Source organism: Benincasa hispida, chromosome 5 (assembly GCF_027475165.1).
Source record: "Benincasa hispida cultivar pf3 chromosome 5, pf3_genome.v1.1, whole genome shotgun sequence".
Lineage (NCBI taxonomy): Eukaryota > Viridiplantae > Streptophyta > Magnoliopsida > Cucurbitales > Cucurbitaceae > Benincasa > Benincasa hispida.
In genome coordinates, this window is record NC_143482.1 from 37,686,752 (window position 1) to 37,701,515 (window position 14,764).

Below are 14,764 nucleotides of genomic sequence, written 5' to 3' on the forward strand. Positions count from 1 at the left end.
CAACCAGTCAAACAAAAGATTATTAAATGGGTTGATGCATGTGTGATCTACTCTGTTACAGATAGCAACATTAAACTGAATAAAGCAACCAGGAATGATAAGCTAAGTATTGTTTACATCTTATTAATTTGCATGACCTCCATCAATTTTCATGATTTATAACATTTTTAATAAAATTCTTGTCAACATCAACATTTCAGTATAACAAGACAACAGAAACTCAAATTTCCGGCCTATAGTTCAAAAGTAAAATTCATTTGTTCTTCAAAAAAAAAAAATGTAAAGAAAAAAAGAAAAAAAAGACTTTGATAAGCTAAAATATCCATTGATCATTATGATTCGAAATCACATAAATAACTCATGTTGAAGCAAAAGAAAATCAATGTCTTCAAAACTATCTACAATTCAAGCGGTTGCTAAAACCAGTTGAATGAAATGCAATTACACACACCACATTAAAAAAGAGTAGAGTTTTACAGGTGATTAGATTTTCAAAAGTGGAAATCGAAATGATTTTGTTGCAGCAATCCCTGGTTTCTTCTTTTTTTTTTCCCCCTCATCATAAAGCATAAATAAAGTGATAATGCAATATGCAGTCATTCACGACGAAGAATTTAGTTTTAGCCTTTCTTCTTCTAAAAGGGTTAGTTCAGAGCGCCAAGTTTCGAGTTTCGATAACTTGTTCGACTGCTCTGGCTTCATATCATGCAGTGGTGTCTTTTGCAACTGAGCTTCTGCAATTCGAATCTGCAAATCCAAACAAGAGAACGAGGCAAGGAAAATCAAGGATGTTGTAATGCATAGACAGACTAAAGTAAACTTGCAAATGTCAAGAAAAAAACTCAAATCTTCAGCCGTCAACAAAGCAACCAATAATTCACTAAAAGATGTTCGCATAATCAGTTGGGTAAGAATATGCTAGCTCAGATTGTTATTGTTATATTTGATCTGTCAAAAACTTATGAGTATTGGCACTGAGTACTTATATTGCAAGAATAAATGAATTTCTTGAACAAGTTATACTTGCATCAAGTATACTCCCCACTGGCCAGATAAGTTTATGAAGAGCGAACAAGACAAAGAACATTGTAGGCTTTTGAATCCTACCACTAGATGTTTTCCTACATATGCCGAGACTGGGAGGAAGATCCATTAGGCTCTGTGAAAATGTTGGAATGCAGTCATCCTTAAAGTTTAAAAGAACTTCAGATTTTTCATGGTTTTTTATTACATAAACAAAAGAAACTTTGTCAATTCTAATATATTGTGCTTTAGAGGAAGCACTTTTCTTTTAAAGGAGAGCTTTTCATTCAACGACATAGCAAAAGGTCAACTTCTGCATCTCCAAAAACAAGCCACCACCAGAATCATCTGTAATAACTATCTGGGCCCGAAACTCTTTGGCATGTTATATTCCAACTGTAGTATTCTTCTGTAATACTAGAGCTAATACAGCTAGGAAGAGATGAGATAGAATCGCAAGACTACTCAAACATTGGACTTTGGAAATCAATCACTCGTAGCGGACTCATGTGTCCACCTCTTCAATTTTTGAAGCTGGAAATTGCAAGAGGAAAGTAGACAGAGAACTTTTTGTATGAGGTTGAAGCATGACTAGGATTTATACGGGAGAGTATGAGATGGATTTCAGGGAGATGAACAGAAAATTCCAGTGGCAGGCCTGATTTAAGGTATGCTGTTATAAAACAATTGAACAATTGTTATGAGAGGGCTATAAGAGATCACCAAGAACCATGAAGAAAGAGGTGCAAAAAGAGGAAAATATCCATTCAGCAGTTTTTAGGGAACAGATGGGCTAAGAAAGATTACAAAGCAAGAAGAGCAGAAGAGAGAAACTTTAATATCTACTCCGGCCAATATGCAAAACCAGCAAGGGTACCAATGAGAAAAAAGTTGTTCAAAGAGATTGATACGGGTCGTGTCCAATGGTTTTCCCTTTAGTTCTAGAATCAGTATTGTGTGATGAAAACTATGGTTTTTACTTCATAAGGAAATCAAGATATTTAAACTTTGAATATAATTTAAATAAAAGACATATTTGCCTGCAATGGATTGACAAATTTTCATGAGACTTTGAAGCAAAGATGATTTGTAATATTCTACCAACGCAAATTTGTCTTCACCTTCTTTTTAATTGCTCTAATTTTCTTATCGAGGTCATTGGAAGGAAACTGTGGATCATCAATTGGCTCGGAAGAAAGGCTCTCAATTTTCGGATTTGTAGAAACAACAAGTTCATTCATCTGGGAACTTAATGACTGGACAGGTTCCAGCCTATTATCTACATATGATTCCTTTGCTTCAGTGTTCTCTCCAACAACCACTTGTTCCAAGACTTTATCCTTTTCATGAGCAGCCTGCAGATAAGTGAGGAAAAGACACAGCTGTTTGTTAGAAAATAAATAAACGGTTATCTGTAAACTCTAAAGCATGGTCAAGTCCGAACCAATGCAAAAATGAAGAATATAAAAAAATAAACTCAACCCATGAAATTTTTTATTTAAGATAGCCTTTCTGAAAATAACAAAGTTAAGTTGCATATGGTTAAATCCAAATATGCATATAAACTATCTTTCTAAGTATTGATATGGGTTTTTTCTTTTTTCTTTTATTTTAACCTATTGACGAAATGAAAAAAGAGATTAATGCTAAATAGATACTACAGAACTCCACAGAGGAGAGAAAAAAGAAACAAGAAACAAACCATCAAACAGAACATAATTATAATAAGTTCCATAAGCTGAAAAAGAAGCAACATAAAAAATGATCAACCAAAAGCCAAACTAAGTAGGAGTTAAAAAGGCTGGTGGGTTAAGATTGATGTCCTAAGAAGAGTAGCCAGTAAAGGATGTAGTAAGAGAGCACCAAAGTGAAGCATTGAGGCAAGCTTCATCTGAACTAGAGCAGAACTTCTTCTCAAAGATTATCAAATTTCTTTCCAACCACAAGCTTGATACAAGGGATTTCACGGCATCAATCCAAATTAGCCGTGGCCTCACTGTAAAGGAAAAACCCTCAAGCAATTGAAGTAAATTTTTTTTAATATTGGAGTCAAAAAACCACGGTAACCTGAAGAAATTAAGGAGATTGCACCGTCACTATTGATAGTAAGGACAAGCAAAAGGAACATGGTTGAAGCTTTCCACACTTAATCAACAGAGGAAACAGATTGAGGGCTGAAGGCACGAATTAGCTAATTTTTTCTGAAGAATCAACTGTTTTGAGGCTACTGTTCAATAAAATTCAAGATAAAATGGAAACTCGCAAAGGGACTTCCTGATTGCCATAACGCCAAGTAAATCCCCTTCGATAAAGGAGAAAAAGACCTTAATTCGCATGAGAGGGATTTCACCGAGAATGAACATGAGGCCTCCAAACTCCAAAATCTAGAATCAAACCCATCACTTACCATAGCCCCGGAGAGAACTTCCATAAGAGCAGCAAAATCCACAATTTCAAGATGTCTGTGGCAAAACTCACTTACTGCCACGTTTAGCAAGATGACTTTGTACCCATGGGAGGCAATGAGTTGTTTTCGAAACTCTTATTTCTGGATTAGGTGTGAGAAGAACATGTTTCCTATTGAGATTTCAAGTAAAATTCAGAAGATTTAGGTCCCATTTAACCATTTCGTTTTTCGTTTTTGGTTTTTGAAAATTAAGCCCATTCCCTCTCAATTTCTTACCATGATTTGCATCTTTCTTAAATATAAGAGTTGAATTCTTAGCCCAATTCTAAAAACAAAAACTACTTTTTAAAACCTACTTTTTTTTGTTTTGAAAATTTAGCTTGGTTTTTGAAACACTGGTAAAAGTAAATAATAAAGGAATAAATTTAGAGATGAAAGGAGTATTTACAAGCTTAATTTTCAAAAACAAAAAACCAAAAACCAAAAACCAAATAGTTATCAAACGAGACCTTACCTTTCAATCTCTTATTTCCGCTGGTATGAACTATCCTTAGTTGAGATGTTACAAGATCCGGTTCATGTGTTCTCCAAAAAAGATCAATACAACTTTAGATTCATTCGTTTGGCTAAGTTTAAATTGTTCAGTTTGAATGGGTTATTTGGCCTCTACTCATGGTAAGAAAAGTCGCATGTTCCAACTGGTTTCTTGAAGACAGGTTGGATAGTTTTCTAGGAGACGATTACAGATTTTTTGGGCAAAGCGGAATCATGTTTGATGTCCTCCCCTCGGTTTAGAGTTGGTGAGTCTTTAGCTCCAACTTTCCTAGATGATTTGAAGGTGTCCACTATTCTTGGAAGGATATTCGTCTCCTTTTGGAAGATTATTTTCAGTTTGAAGTTCTAATCAATCCTTTCATAGCTGATAAGGCATTGATAAAACTCGAAGATAGTTTTGCTGATATGGACTTCAATAGAAAATGGAGGGACATTGGTTCCTTACATTTAGTATAAAATTGGTCAAACAATGTACATTCTCATCTGACGTTTATTGTGAACTATGGAGGTCGTTGGACATGTCCTGCATTTGAAGCCATCGAAGAAAACCTTGGGGTTTGGTTAGTATTTCTTCTCAACACTGAATTTCTTGGATTGCTCTAAAGCCTGTATAGAAGTTAAAAGAAATTTGTGTGGATTTCTCCCCGCTGAAATTGAAGTTAAAGATCAGTCTAATGGTAATGGTAATTTCACCTTAGCTTAGGTGATATTTCTCTGCTAGGTCCTCAAAATATCCTTCAAGGTGACTTATTTTTCAAAGATTTTTCAAATTCTTTGGATATTGCAAGATTGATTGAAGTTAAGCAAGATGAAGATGTGTATGAGGTATCTGATTTTATTGAAGATGGTGTTCCCATACAATCAGACAAGGATACTAATTTTGTTTCAGCTCTGAATGAGGCAGATCCAGTACCCATCGAGAGTCTTAATTGTTCTTTGGAAATCTCTGTTCACACTCCATTGACTGTTGACTTAAAGGGAAGTAAAGAGAAGATTGAAAGATCTTCTGTTCAATTCAGATGCTCTGAAGGAATCTTGTACATGTCTCCTAATAGAAGATTCACAGCCAGTTCACAATCTACATCCTTTTTCTCCTGGTTTGAATTTCAGCCAATCAGTCATTAATATCCCAAAACAAATATTTCTTTTGTTAAATAAGTTTATAGTCATCCACCTCCTAAAGACAATCTTCTAGTAACGATTCTGATGGAGATTTAGCTGTTAGTGTAAGCAGCGAAGATATTATGGACTCTTAAGCAGAAGATAATTTTGTTAAGGAGAATTCAGAGGTTTCCTTTCCAAACGATTTGACACCTTGTTTCAAAATGGTGAAAATGTTCAAGCAAAAAAGTCACCCATAATTCCTGTCAAATTCTTTGCTTTGACTGAAAAATGTGGTTTGCAAATGATGTCAATTTCACCTCATTCTCCTTCCGTTAAAGTGTAGCTTGTGGCTTGGTCCAGGAACTAAACTATTATTGTGGAATTCTCGTGGTTTTTCGACTAAGCCTTACCATTTTGCCCTTAAGAAGTTGTGTTTTTCTTAGTAGTTGCAAGCTTGGAAGCAACAGTTTAAAAGTTGGTTTGATCTTCTCTTTTGTCTTAAAGAACTTCCTTCCTCGTCTGCTCAATGGTCTTCAATTGGCTTTGGCTTTAAAGTTTATGTGTTCTTTAGCTTTGGTTTCTTTTCTGGAACTGATTTGGTAGGTTTTAAGTGTTTGCTTTTTGATGTATTCTATTCTTTGTATATCAATAGTATTGTTTTCTTTTGTTTTTCTCAGTTTCTCTCCTCTTAAAGGCTAATGTAATTTTTAGCATTAGTCTCATTTCATTTTATAAAAAGTTTTGTTTCCTTTTCCACATATAAATATATATATTGTATTATAATTTATAACTGCATGGAAATAACAGAAAGGACACTAATGCCAACCTTCAATATATGGTTCTCCCCAAAAAAATCTTCACGGGAAAACTTAGAAAAACCTAGTTGTTGAAAACCATCACAAATTAGAATGTAGGTCTAAAATTAAATTATAGAACTTTTAGACAATATAGGACCAACTCCACTCAGTATTTCTGGAAAGAAACTCTTCCTAGAAATTGCCACAGCTTACTTGAATCTAGTCATCGCAGCCATGTGCTTTGAATGAGTTTCATCTTCTGACTATTTAATGACTCACACACCTGAGATTCTAAGAGTCGGCAAGAGATAAAATCAATTAATGTTTGTACAGATTAGTGTAAGTTCTAGGCACAAAGACCTATGGCTCAAGCTTACAAGCTGAATCCTCGGTTAAAGTTGAAAACATCACCTACCAGACTCATACTTCATTGCATGGGGGAAAAGAAAATAGAGTAAAGATGAAAAACCTTTTCTACCCTCAGGACACTTTAAATAAGCATAAAATCGGCACTATAAATTTGAGTTATTTTCCTCACCATTTAGGAATCATAAATAAATTCATTTGGATGATAGGCATCATATCAGTTGACCATATTACCCAGGGAAAATAAACCAAAATGAACTCCTATTGAGCTCTTCAAATAAATTCTCACAATATTTGAACTGCCATCAGAAACATAGCCTATCCATCCCAACAAAGGGGAAGACAAACCTGCAGTCGCTTCTCTTTCTTTCTCTCATTCCGCTTAGCTGACTTGGTCTTTGATTTTACATCTGTTGGAGGATCATAACCAGGAGGTCCATCGTGGGATGACATCTCCTTTTTCCACTGTATTCCACAGAAACAAAATAAGCCCCATGAATGCCACAAAGATGACTTGTAGGGAACACTAACATAGGAATTAAACTTCTAGCAGAAAAATAATAGAATGAAGTTGCTGCCTTTCACTCAAATCATCAGTTTTCCAGAACATATAATAAATTTTTTCTTTTGTTTCCTTACTCAAGCGAGATATGATTAGAATTGTACAAGCTAATCTTCATCATTTTACAGGAGAAAAATTTTTGGCCCATAAAGATGTTGACAAGAGCATCCAAAAAAATTAATAAACCCAAAAAAGGTAGCCCGAATAGAGAAAAATGCTCTAATCAAGAAGAATGAGACCTAACAAGTATTCACAAAAAAAAAAAAAAAAAAAAAAGGAAATGATACGACGTCCTAAGAGAAACCTTAAACGTAATAAGGGACCATATGTCGTTAGAGTCCCTCTCAACTCCTCTAAAGGTTCTACTGTTTCTCTCCCACAAAGACCCCACAAAAAAGCACACCCTAAAGACTAAACTTAAGCAAAGAAAATCAATGATTTATAGAGCAACCTAGGCACTAAGCCCAATGAGGGTGCTTCGCTTCATTTCAACACATTGTTTGTATGTCAAATTGTGGATGATGCAAGGACTTCAATAAGTCCTGGATGATGTATAGGCCTCCTATCGAGGGTACCTGATCAACAAGAGGCAGCTCAAGAGATGTGATTATAGATATGAGTAATATTGAATCACAGGAGGCATGTACAATCATCATATTTCCTTTCCATAAAAAAATAAGAAATTTTCAGCATAAAAATGCTATATCCTTTATCAAATTCTTAAAAAGGGACTTATTACACCAGTATCAGCGATAGCTCAAATTTAAGTCAAACTCTACTTTCTCTAAGAGATCATAGGCTCAATTCCTCCAACCCACGTGTGAGGTAATATTTTCTTTAAAAAAGGGCTTCCACTTCCATTATCTCATTATTTTCACTGGACTTTTCCATCATGTACACACATTTTATTTTTCTATTGTGTGCTTCATCAAATGAAATGATCACTTAATGTTGTGGGCTATTGTATTTCACTCTGCTCCGTCCTTTGCTTTGTCCTTTACAACACACCGAAGGAAAATATAGTGATTTAGATAGTAGCCATGTCACATTAACACAAAAGCAACTCAAAGGATGATTTCATTTTCCTAGTACAAACAACATAATAAAGGGAAAGCAAACTGTATCTCAATATGAAAGGGAAAAGCAAAAGAAACACAACAAAGTGCAGTACAAAGAGATGGAAATAAGATAATACGCATGTGGCATACATACCAGCGCCCCTTTAGACTGGTAAATGGCAACTTCTTCCTGCGGAACATAGCCAGCCCTAATCCGAATGGGTTTTCGAAGAGTACCATCAGGCCGCCTCGTTGGTGCTAGAATCCTTTCTCCTTCTTTTAGGGTTTTACTTAGCTCCGTCATTTGCTTCACCAGATCTTCTCCTCCTCCATCACTGCTCCCCATCATCTAGAAGGCAATTAACTGCTATATCACCAAAATTCAATTTCAGATTCAAAAGATTTCTTCAGCCATATGATGTCGATTACTCCAAACTGGAGCAAGTGGTGTCCAACGGTGAAAAAATTATAATATTCAAGGCAAATGACTCATTAAAGCAAAAAAACAAAAAAAACAAACAAACATTAAACCAAAAACTTTATAAAAAGGGCATGCTTCCCAAATCCTAAGAAGTTATTTTCCCTTATTTTTAGGAATGCAATTCTTTTTTACCCCTGGGTTAAAAATTCTTCCTTTTACTTACTCAACATTTAGCCATTTTTCCATTTAGGGATTCATTTCACTTTTACTCTCTTTGCAAAGTCTCCATTATTCCTTCTCTTAGTTGGTTACATTGTTCGATTCCAAACGTGAAGGTATGTTCTTTCTACAGCTTGCTCAATATCCAAAAATGCAATATTCCATAAACAAAAGCTTGGAGTCCAGATCGCAGCGCACATGGAGCTTGGAAAATCATAATTTCACAAGTAAATAGAGAAGGAAATTTAAAGGAAAGGAGAAGAAACAACGACCTTACTTGAATAGGATCTGTTCTATAGGTTGTACAACTGTGTCCTTGAGTTATAAGAAAAGAGAAGAAACGTCAAAGAAAAATATTTATAGCTTTGTGAACTCTCATAACACAAACAACTACACAATAGCTTTGTGAAGGTCTTAACTCCTACTTTTGAGAACTTGAGACTCCTTTACATCCCACCTACATAAACAATTATCTTCGTTTTCTCTATACTTTGTTAGTTGCCATAATAAGATGTAAGGCATCCAATTATTCATAAATCATACTTACAAGAGGAGGGGTAAGAAAGGAATTCCAAGTGGGGCAAACCATTAGTGGGACATGAAGTGTGGTTGGAGTATGGCTGGAATAGAGAAGGGGACCACAAGTTGGAATCAGATGGAGGTTCCGTTGAGGGGTTAAGAAGGGTTTAGGGGAACCAATGAAGGTTATGAAATGTTTTGTGAAGAAGAAGAACTTTCTTGGAGAGGAATGCTCAACCCTCTTGAATGAGCTGAGAAATCTATCCTTTAGTTGCTTATTATTTTTATCTCGTCGCTGATTGTTCTTTCTTTTAGTTGTAATAGAATATCGATCAGCTTATAAATATATAAGAGCAGAGGTTGTTGCTATGTTCTTTGCTGGAATTTGTGTGTTGGTTGGGATTTCCCGTTTGCAGGTAGAAGAATCCTAACATAAGACTGCAACTTTGTGTGAAAGTTCCTACAGTTTCCCAAGGTTCCATAGTATTTTGTATCTGGAATATTTGCAACTAAAAGATGCTTACTAAAATTACATCTACCTTAATAAAGTTCTTAAATTTTAAGTTGTTAATTACAGAACTGACAAAATATTACAGATACTATGAATTTTTGGACTTAGTTACAAAGCTTTGACACCAGCTCTACTTTACCATGAGTCCTCATCAAAATCATGGCTTTGGATGTGAAGGCAGGAGTCTTATCACTTTTAGTATTTTGTCTCATTCTTTGCAACAAACGTAGTCATCTTGGGCTATTGAACATATTTTCCCCTACTGAATACATTTGTATTGGGAGTTTCTTAGATCTATTAAAGGCCTTATGGAAGGTGAACCCATAACAATAACAATGTAGACATTTATATCACGATATCAACAAAAAGCATAGGCATTTTCTTCGAAACGAATAATTCACTAGAGGTCAAAAGGCTAAAGTCAAATGGGCCAAGGAAGGGGATTTCTACACTTCCTAACGATATCAACAAAAAGCATAAGCATTTTCTTCGAAAAGAATCATTTACTAGGGGTCAAAAGGCTAAAGTCAAATGGGCTAAGGAAGGGGATTGCTACACTTCCTCTTTCCATAGCATGACTAGTAGAAGAAGGAATAAGAATAGTATAGGCCCTTTGATTTTGGAGAAAGGGGAACACACTAGAAATGATATAAAGAGGTTGAGGAAGAGGTCCTATCGACTTTGTTCATTCTTTATAACCCGTGTGTCGGAACCAAACCGTTTATGAGCGACATTGATTGGTGTCCCATCTCATCTAGGCAGGATGAGGACCTGGTGGTCCATTTCACTTTGGAGGAAACTAGGAGGGTGGTTTTTGGTTGAGACAGGAATAAATCCCCAGGTTCGTATGACTTCTATATGGCCTTTTTCCAAGATAATTGAGATACAGTTAAGGGTGAGTTGGACAGTGTCTAAAAAGAGTTCTTTGAGAGAGGCATCTTGAATCGTTCGATGGTGAAAACTTTTGTGTGTCTTATCCCTAAAGAAGAAAATGTCAATAAGGTGAAGGAGTTCAGGCCTATTAGTCTCAAAACGAGTATCTATAAGATTTTGGCTAAGGTTCTTGCTAATCGCCTTAGGAAAGTGCTCCCTTCGACTTCTCCTTTAGCTGGGAGGCAAATTTTTGTCCAATCTCTTATAGCCCATGAAGCCATTGAGGACTATAGAGATAAAAAAAAAAGGAAGGCATAATCCTCAAACTCAATTTCAAGAAGGCTTATGATCATGTCGACTGGGATTTTTTGGACAAATTGTTGGAGAAGATAGGTTTTGGGTATAAATGGAGGATGTGGATTTACGGTTGTGTTAGGAACGTACTCTATTCTCATTAATGGAACCCCAAAGGGATCGATTCAGGCTTACAAAGACTAAAGACAAGGAGACCTCTGTCCCCCTTCTTGTTCTTAATTGTGGCGGATGTCTTAAGTCGACTTATCTTATGGGGAGTGGAAGGAAACATTGTTGAGCCTTTCAAAGTTGGTTCTAATGAGGTTGCGCTGTCTCATCTTCAGTTTGCTGACGACACGATGATGTTCTATTCTGGTAATGAGGATTCCTTCCTCACCTTTATGCACATGGTGGGGTTTTTTTAGGCGATGTCTAGGCTTCAAATTAACAAGAGTAAGTGCCAAATTTTGGGTATTAATTGTGATCAGGATAAGCTTCATAGATGGGTTAGTGTGGTCGATTGCGAGGTGGGTTCCTTTCCTACCAGTTACCTTTGCCATCCATTAGGGGGTAGCCTGAGAGTCGTGTCCTTCTGGGATTCCATTTCTAAGAAGATACGTAAAAGGTTAGCTTCTAGTCAGGTAGCTCTGTCTTTTTCCTTTGGTTTTCATCGTCATTTATCCAATAGGGAGACTGCGGAGATTTTTTCCCTTCTTTCTTTGCTGGATGAATGTGTTTTTAGGGAGGGGAGGAGGGAAGTTCATGTCTAGAAGCCCAATTCTTCTAATGGCTTCTCTTGTAAGTCTTTCTTCATATTGCTTTTGGATCCCTCTCCTAGTGAGTCGGTCTTTGATGTGGTTTGGATGACAAAGATATAAAGAAAATCAAGTTCTTTACCTAGCAAGTCTTGTTAGGTCGAGTGAACATCTTGGATAGGCTTACTAGGAAGATGGCCTCGTTAAAAGGCCCTTTCTGTTGTATTCTCTGTCGGAAGGCAGGGGAAGACTTTGTTCACCTACTTTGGTATGCGAGTTCCATGTGGATATGCTTCTTGCAGGAGTTTGATATTCAAATTGCCAGCCAGAGGGACAATCGTGCGATGATAGGGGAGTTCCTCCTTCATCCACCTTTTAGAGAGGACGGCCGGTTTTTGGGGTTTTCCAGGGTGTGTGTTTTGTTGTGGGATATTTGAGGTGAGAGGTTTGGAGGACCTTAGTGAAATTTGGTCCTTAGTGAAGTTTCATGTTTTGCTCAATTTCAAAGCTTTTTTTTTTTTAATTATTCCCTAGGTAACATACTACTTAGTTGGAAGCCCTTTCGTGGGCTTGTTTTTTGGTATGCTCTTGTATTTTCTCAATGAAAGTAGTTGTTTCTATTAAAAAAAAAAAAAGAAAAAGATAAAAGCAACCATAGGCATGTTCAAACCTTCTATTCAATTTCTAGACCTTCATGACCTTCAACTCACTTCCCTTTTTCTGTAATAACACAAAGAAATCCAAATATATACACACACACATATATCCTAATTCTGTACTAACATACCATCTTCGTAAAAAATTTGCCATAGTTTTTGCTAGGGACACTGGTGTACTGAGAATAAATGTGGGGGAGTTAGAATAAAAGTTAGTTAGTTAGTGAATAGTTAGTTACTTGTTAGTTAGTTGTTATTCAGCCTTACTTGTAATCAATTTTCCTATAAATAAAACACATCTCTCCCTCATTTGGGAGAGAATTGATATTGATTCAAAATTAGAGTTTTAGTTTACACCAGACACTATGCATAACCTAAAAAGATAAGATTTTTTCTGGATAAGAGATAATTTAATTGATGTACCTAAGAAAGATAAGATGCGATAAAGTGATAATCTAAAATAGCTAATATCTACTTGGCTAACAACAAACTTCAGTAAAGTAGACTATAAGTAGAAACAAGACCTAACAAAAATATGGAAACCCCCAAATGACCTTACCGAACAAAAAAATTGAAACTACATTTCTTTTTTAAAAAATAAAAAGTAAAAAGAATCAAGCCATTTAAAAAAAAAAAAATTTTAAAAAAGCCTCTCTCTCATTCTTCTAGATTTGATAAATCAAAAAAATAGAAAGCAAAACTGCAAAAGCTTAAGGATATATATGCAAAGAAAGAACACACATACATTCCTCAGTAGCGAGCCAAGGCTTCTTCCTATGGGTCTTCCCATTCAGCAATTCTGGAAAGTAAAGGGAACCATCATCAAAATTCAAATTAGAAATTTATGGGCGGAAAAATTATTTACGATATGAAAGGTAATGCTTGTTTTAGTGTTTAGATATCACTAATCAAAAGAAATATATAGGAAATGTATATTTGAAGATAGCTCAAAAATCATCTTTCATTATGACAAGTATAAGGGCTTGACTTTACACATAGATAACAAGTGAGATGACTTTGATTGTTTTCAACACCACATTCAAGAAAGCTTCATGAGCATGATAATCACATAGTACACACCCATAGAATATTTTAAATTTTCACTCCTACACTTTGAATATTTAAAGCTGAAATCAAACTATCCCTTGAACTTCAAATAACTGCAAGGTGATGGTGTAGAACAATTAAGGTTTTCAATGTTGCTACTCGTTACTTCATTTTATTCATAAAGCATCTAAAAACAAGTAAGAGAGAATTTATAGAATATTTTGCCATACAAAGTACAAAACGGTACTATCTATAATTGAAACATGAAAGAAGTTAATTACAAGCTTTGCAATTTGAGAAAAGTGAGCTCAAAAGCTATATTCTATATCAATTCAAACCAGTATCATACTACTTTGCTTCATCGAAAAAGCTCTTGAACCCTATCCTTTCTTGCTTGCTTACCAATTTTAATCAAACAACTAATAAAAATAGAATTTAAAAGGGGAAAACTCATACTTCAATTTCATACAACACTCAATTGTTCAAATCATCAGCTAGTTTGAAGCACTTATCTAATAAAGTGATTCTTCTTGTTACACTCTTGCTTTAGACTCTTATTCAACTCTACAATCCCTTTTTTCCAAAATATACATAAAAGGAATCAGTTTTATGTTGAACGATTAAATATTTGAGGACTTTTTACATATTTTGCAATGTTATGTCTCTCAACTAAGACTCATAACATTTAACCAAACTGGAAGTTTACGTTGATTCATTTTCTAAACTCTCTTAGATAACTCATCATTAAAGCTTACAAGCTTATTTGATTCAAAAGCGTTACAAAAAATTGCATTTTTGATTAAGAAATATGAGAGCTTTTGTGTGTCTAAAATCTAATCGTTAAGTATAGTTTAAGCGAAAGTTAATAAAAATCATGAATCTCAAACATAAGTACATCCAACATTTTGTTTGAAATATAAACATCTAACAGAATACAACAAACTTTATAGAATTAAACCTCAACATCAAATCTAACTCTGTATTCACAAAATCAAGAGAACCTTTTCCAAAAGCTCCATCTTTTGGTCTTTCTAGCTAAAATCATGACTAAGTTTAATTTCTCGTTGTTTTGTTTTACTTTCCAGCTCATAAAAAAACCTCCTACAGATAAAGCACCAAACAAAATTTCTCTATTTAAATAATCATAGAATAAAGAATTTAAATAAAAATGTTCAACCAATCAGTATAATCTCAAGAGAAGACCACATTCAAATAATATACAATTTCAAAACATATACTGAAAGGATATTCTAACAATCCATTTAAGCAACTATTAGAGGAAACAATTATTTACCAACCCAAAGATTGCAAGGGTTTATGAGGTACCCATACAAAGTTTATTTTCTTAAAAACAATATTTTTCCATTAATTCTTCCCATGTAACCAACAGTAATAAGAACATATACCTTAAACCCAATTGACCATGATTGATAACTGTATTTCAGCAATCAGTTTCAAAAACCCCTCTTCTTTGATACCTGCACAGTTCACCAAATTGCATGGGTCAAACTAACAACCTCATACCCTAAATTGAAGAAATCGTGAACAATGAAAATAACGAGAGAACTTTTTCCCCAATAATGATTAAATGAGTGGA

General features: G+C 35.0%; 1 protein-coding gene across 2 annotated transcripts; it reads right to left on the reverse strand.

The window, feature by feature from the left end:
* Window positions 1–292: 292 nt before the first annotated feature.
* Window positions 293–14,693, reverse strand: LOC150036094 (partner of Y14 and mago-like). 2 transcript variants are annotated; one of them, XM_090313715.1, is made up of 6 exons: window positions 14,574–14,693; window positions 12,866–12,919; window positions 8,027–8,236; window positions 6,601–6,717; window positions 2,145–2,378; window positions 293–747 (listed from the first exon to the last, which is right to left on the reverse strand). In XM_090313715.1, the coding sequence occupies exons 3-6, from the start codon at window positions 8,219–8,221 to the stop codon at window positions 601–603; spliced, it is 693 nt and encodes a 230-aa protein (XP_090169841.1). In that variant the 5' UTR covers window positions 8,222–8,236; window positions 12,866–12,919; window positions 14,574–14,693; the 3' UTR covers window positions 293–600. The 2 variants fall into 2 exon arrangements, with proteins under 2 accessions (XP_090169841.1, XP_090169840.1); XM_090313714.1 differs by having other exon boundaries at window positions 8,027–8,239; window positions 14,574–14,691.
* Between the last annotated feature and the right edge of the window lie 71 nt (window positions 14,694–14,764).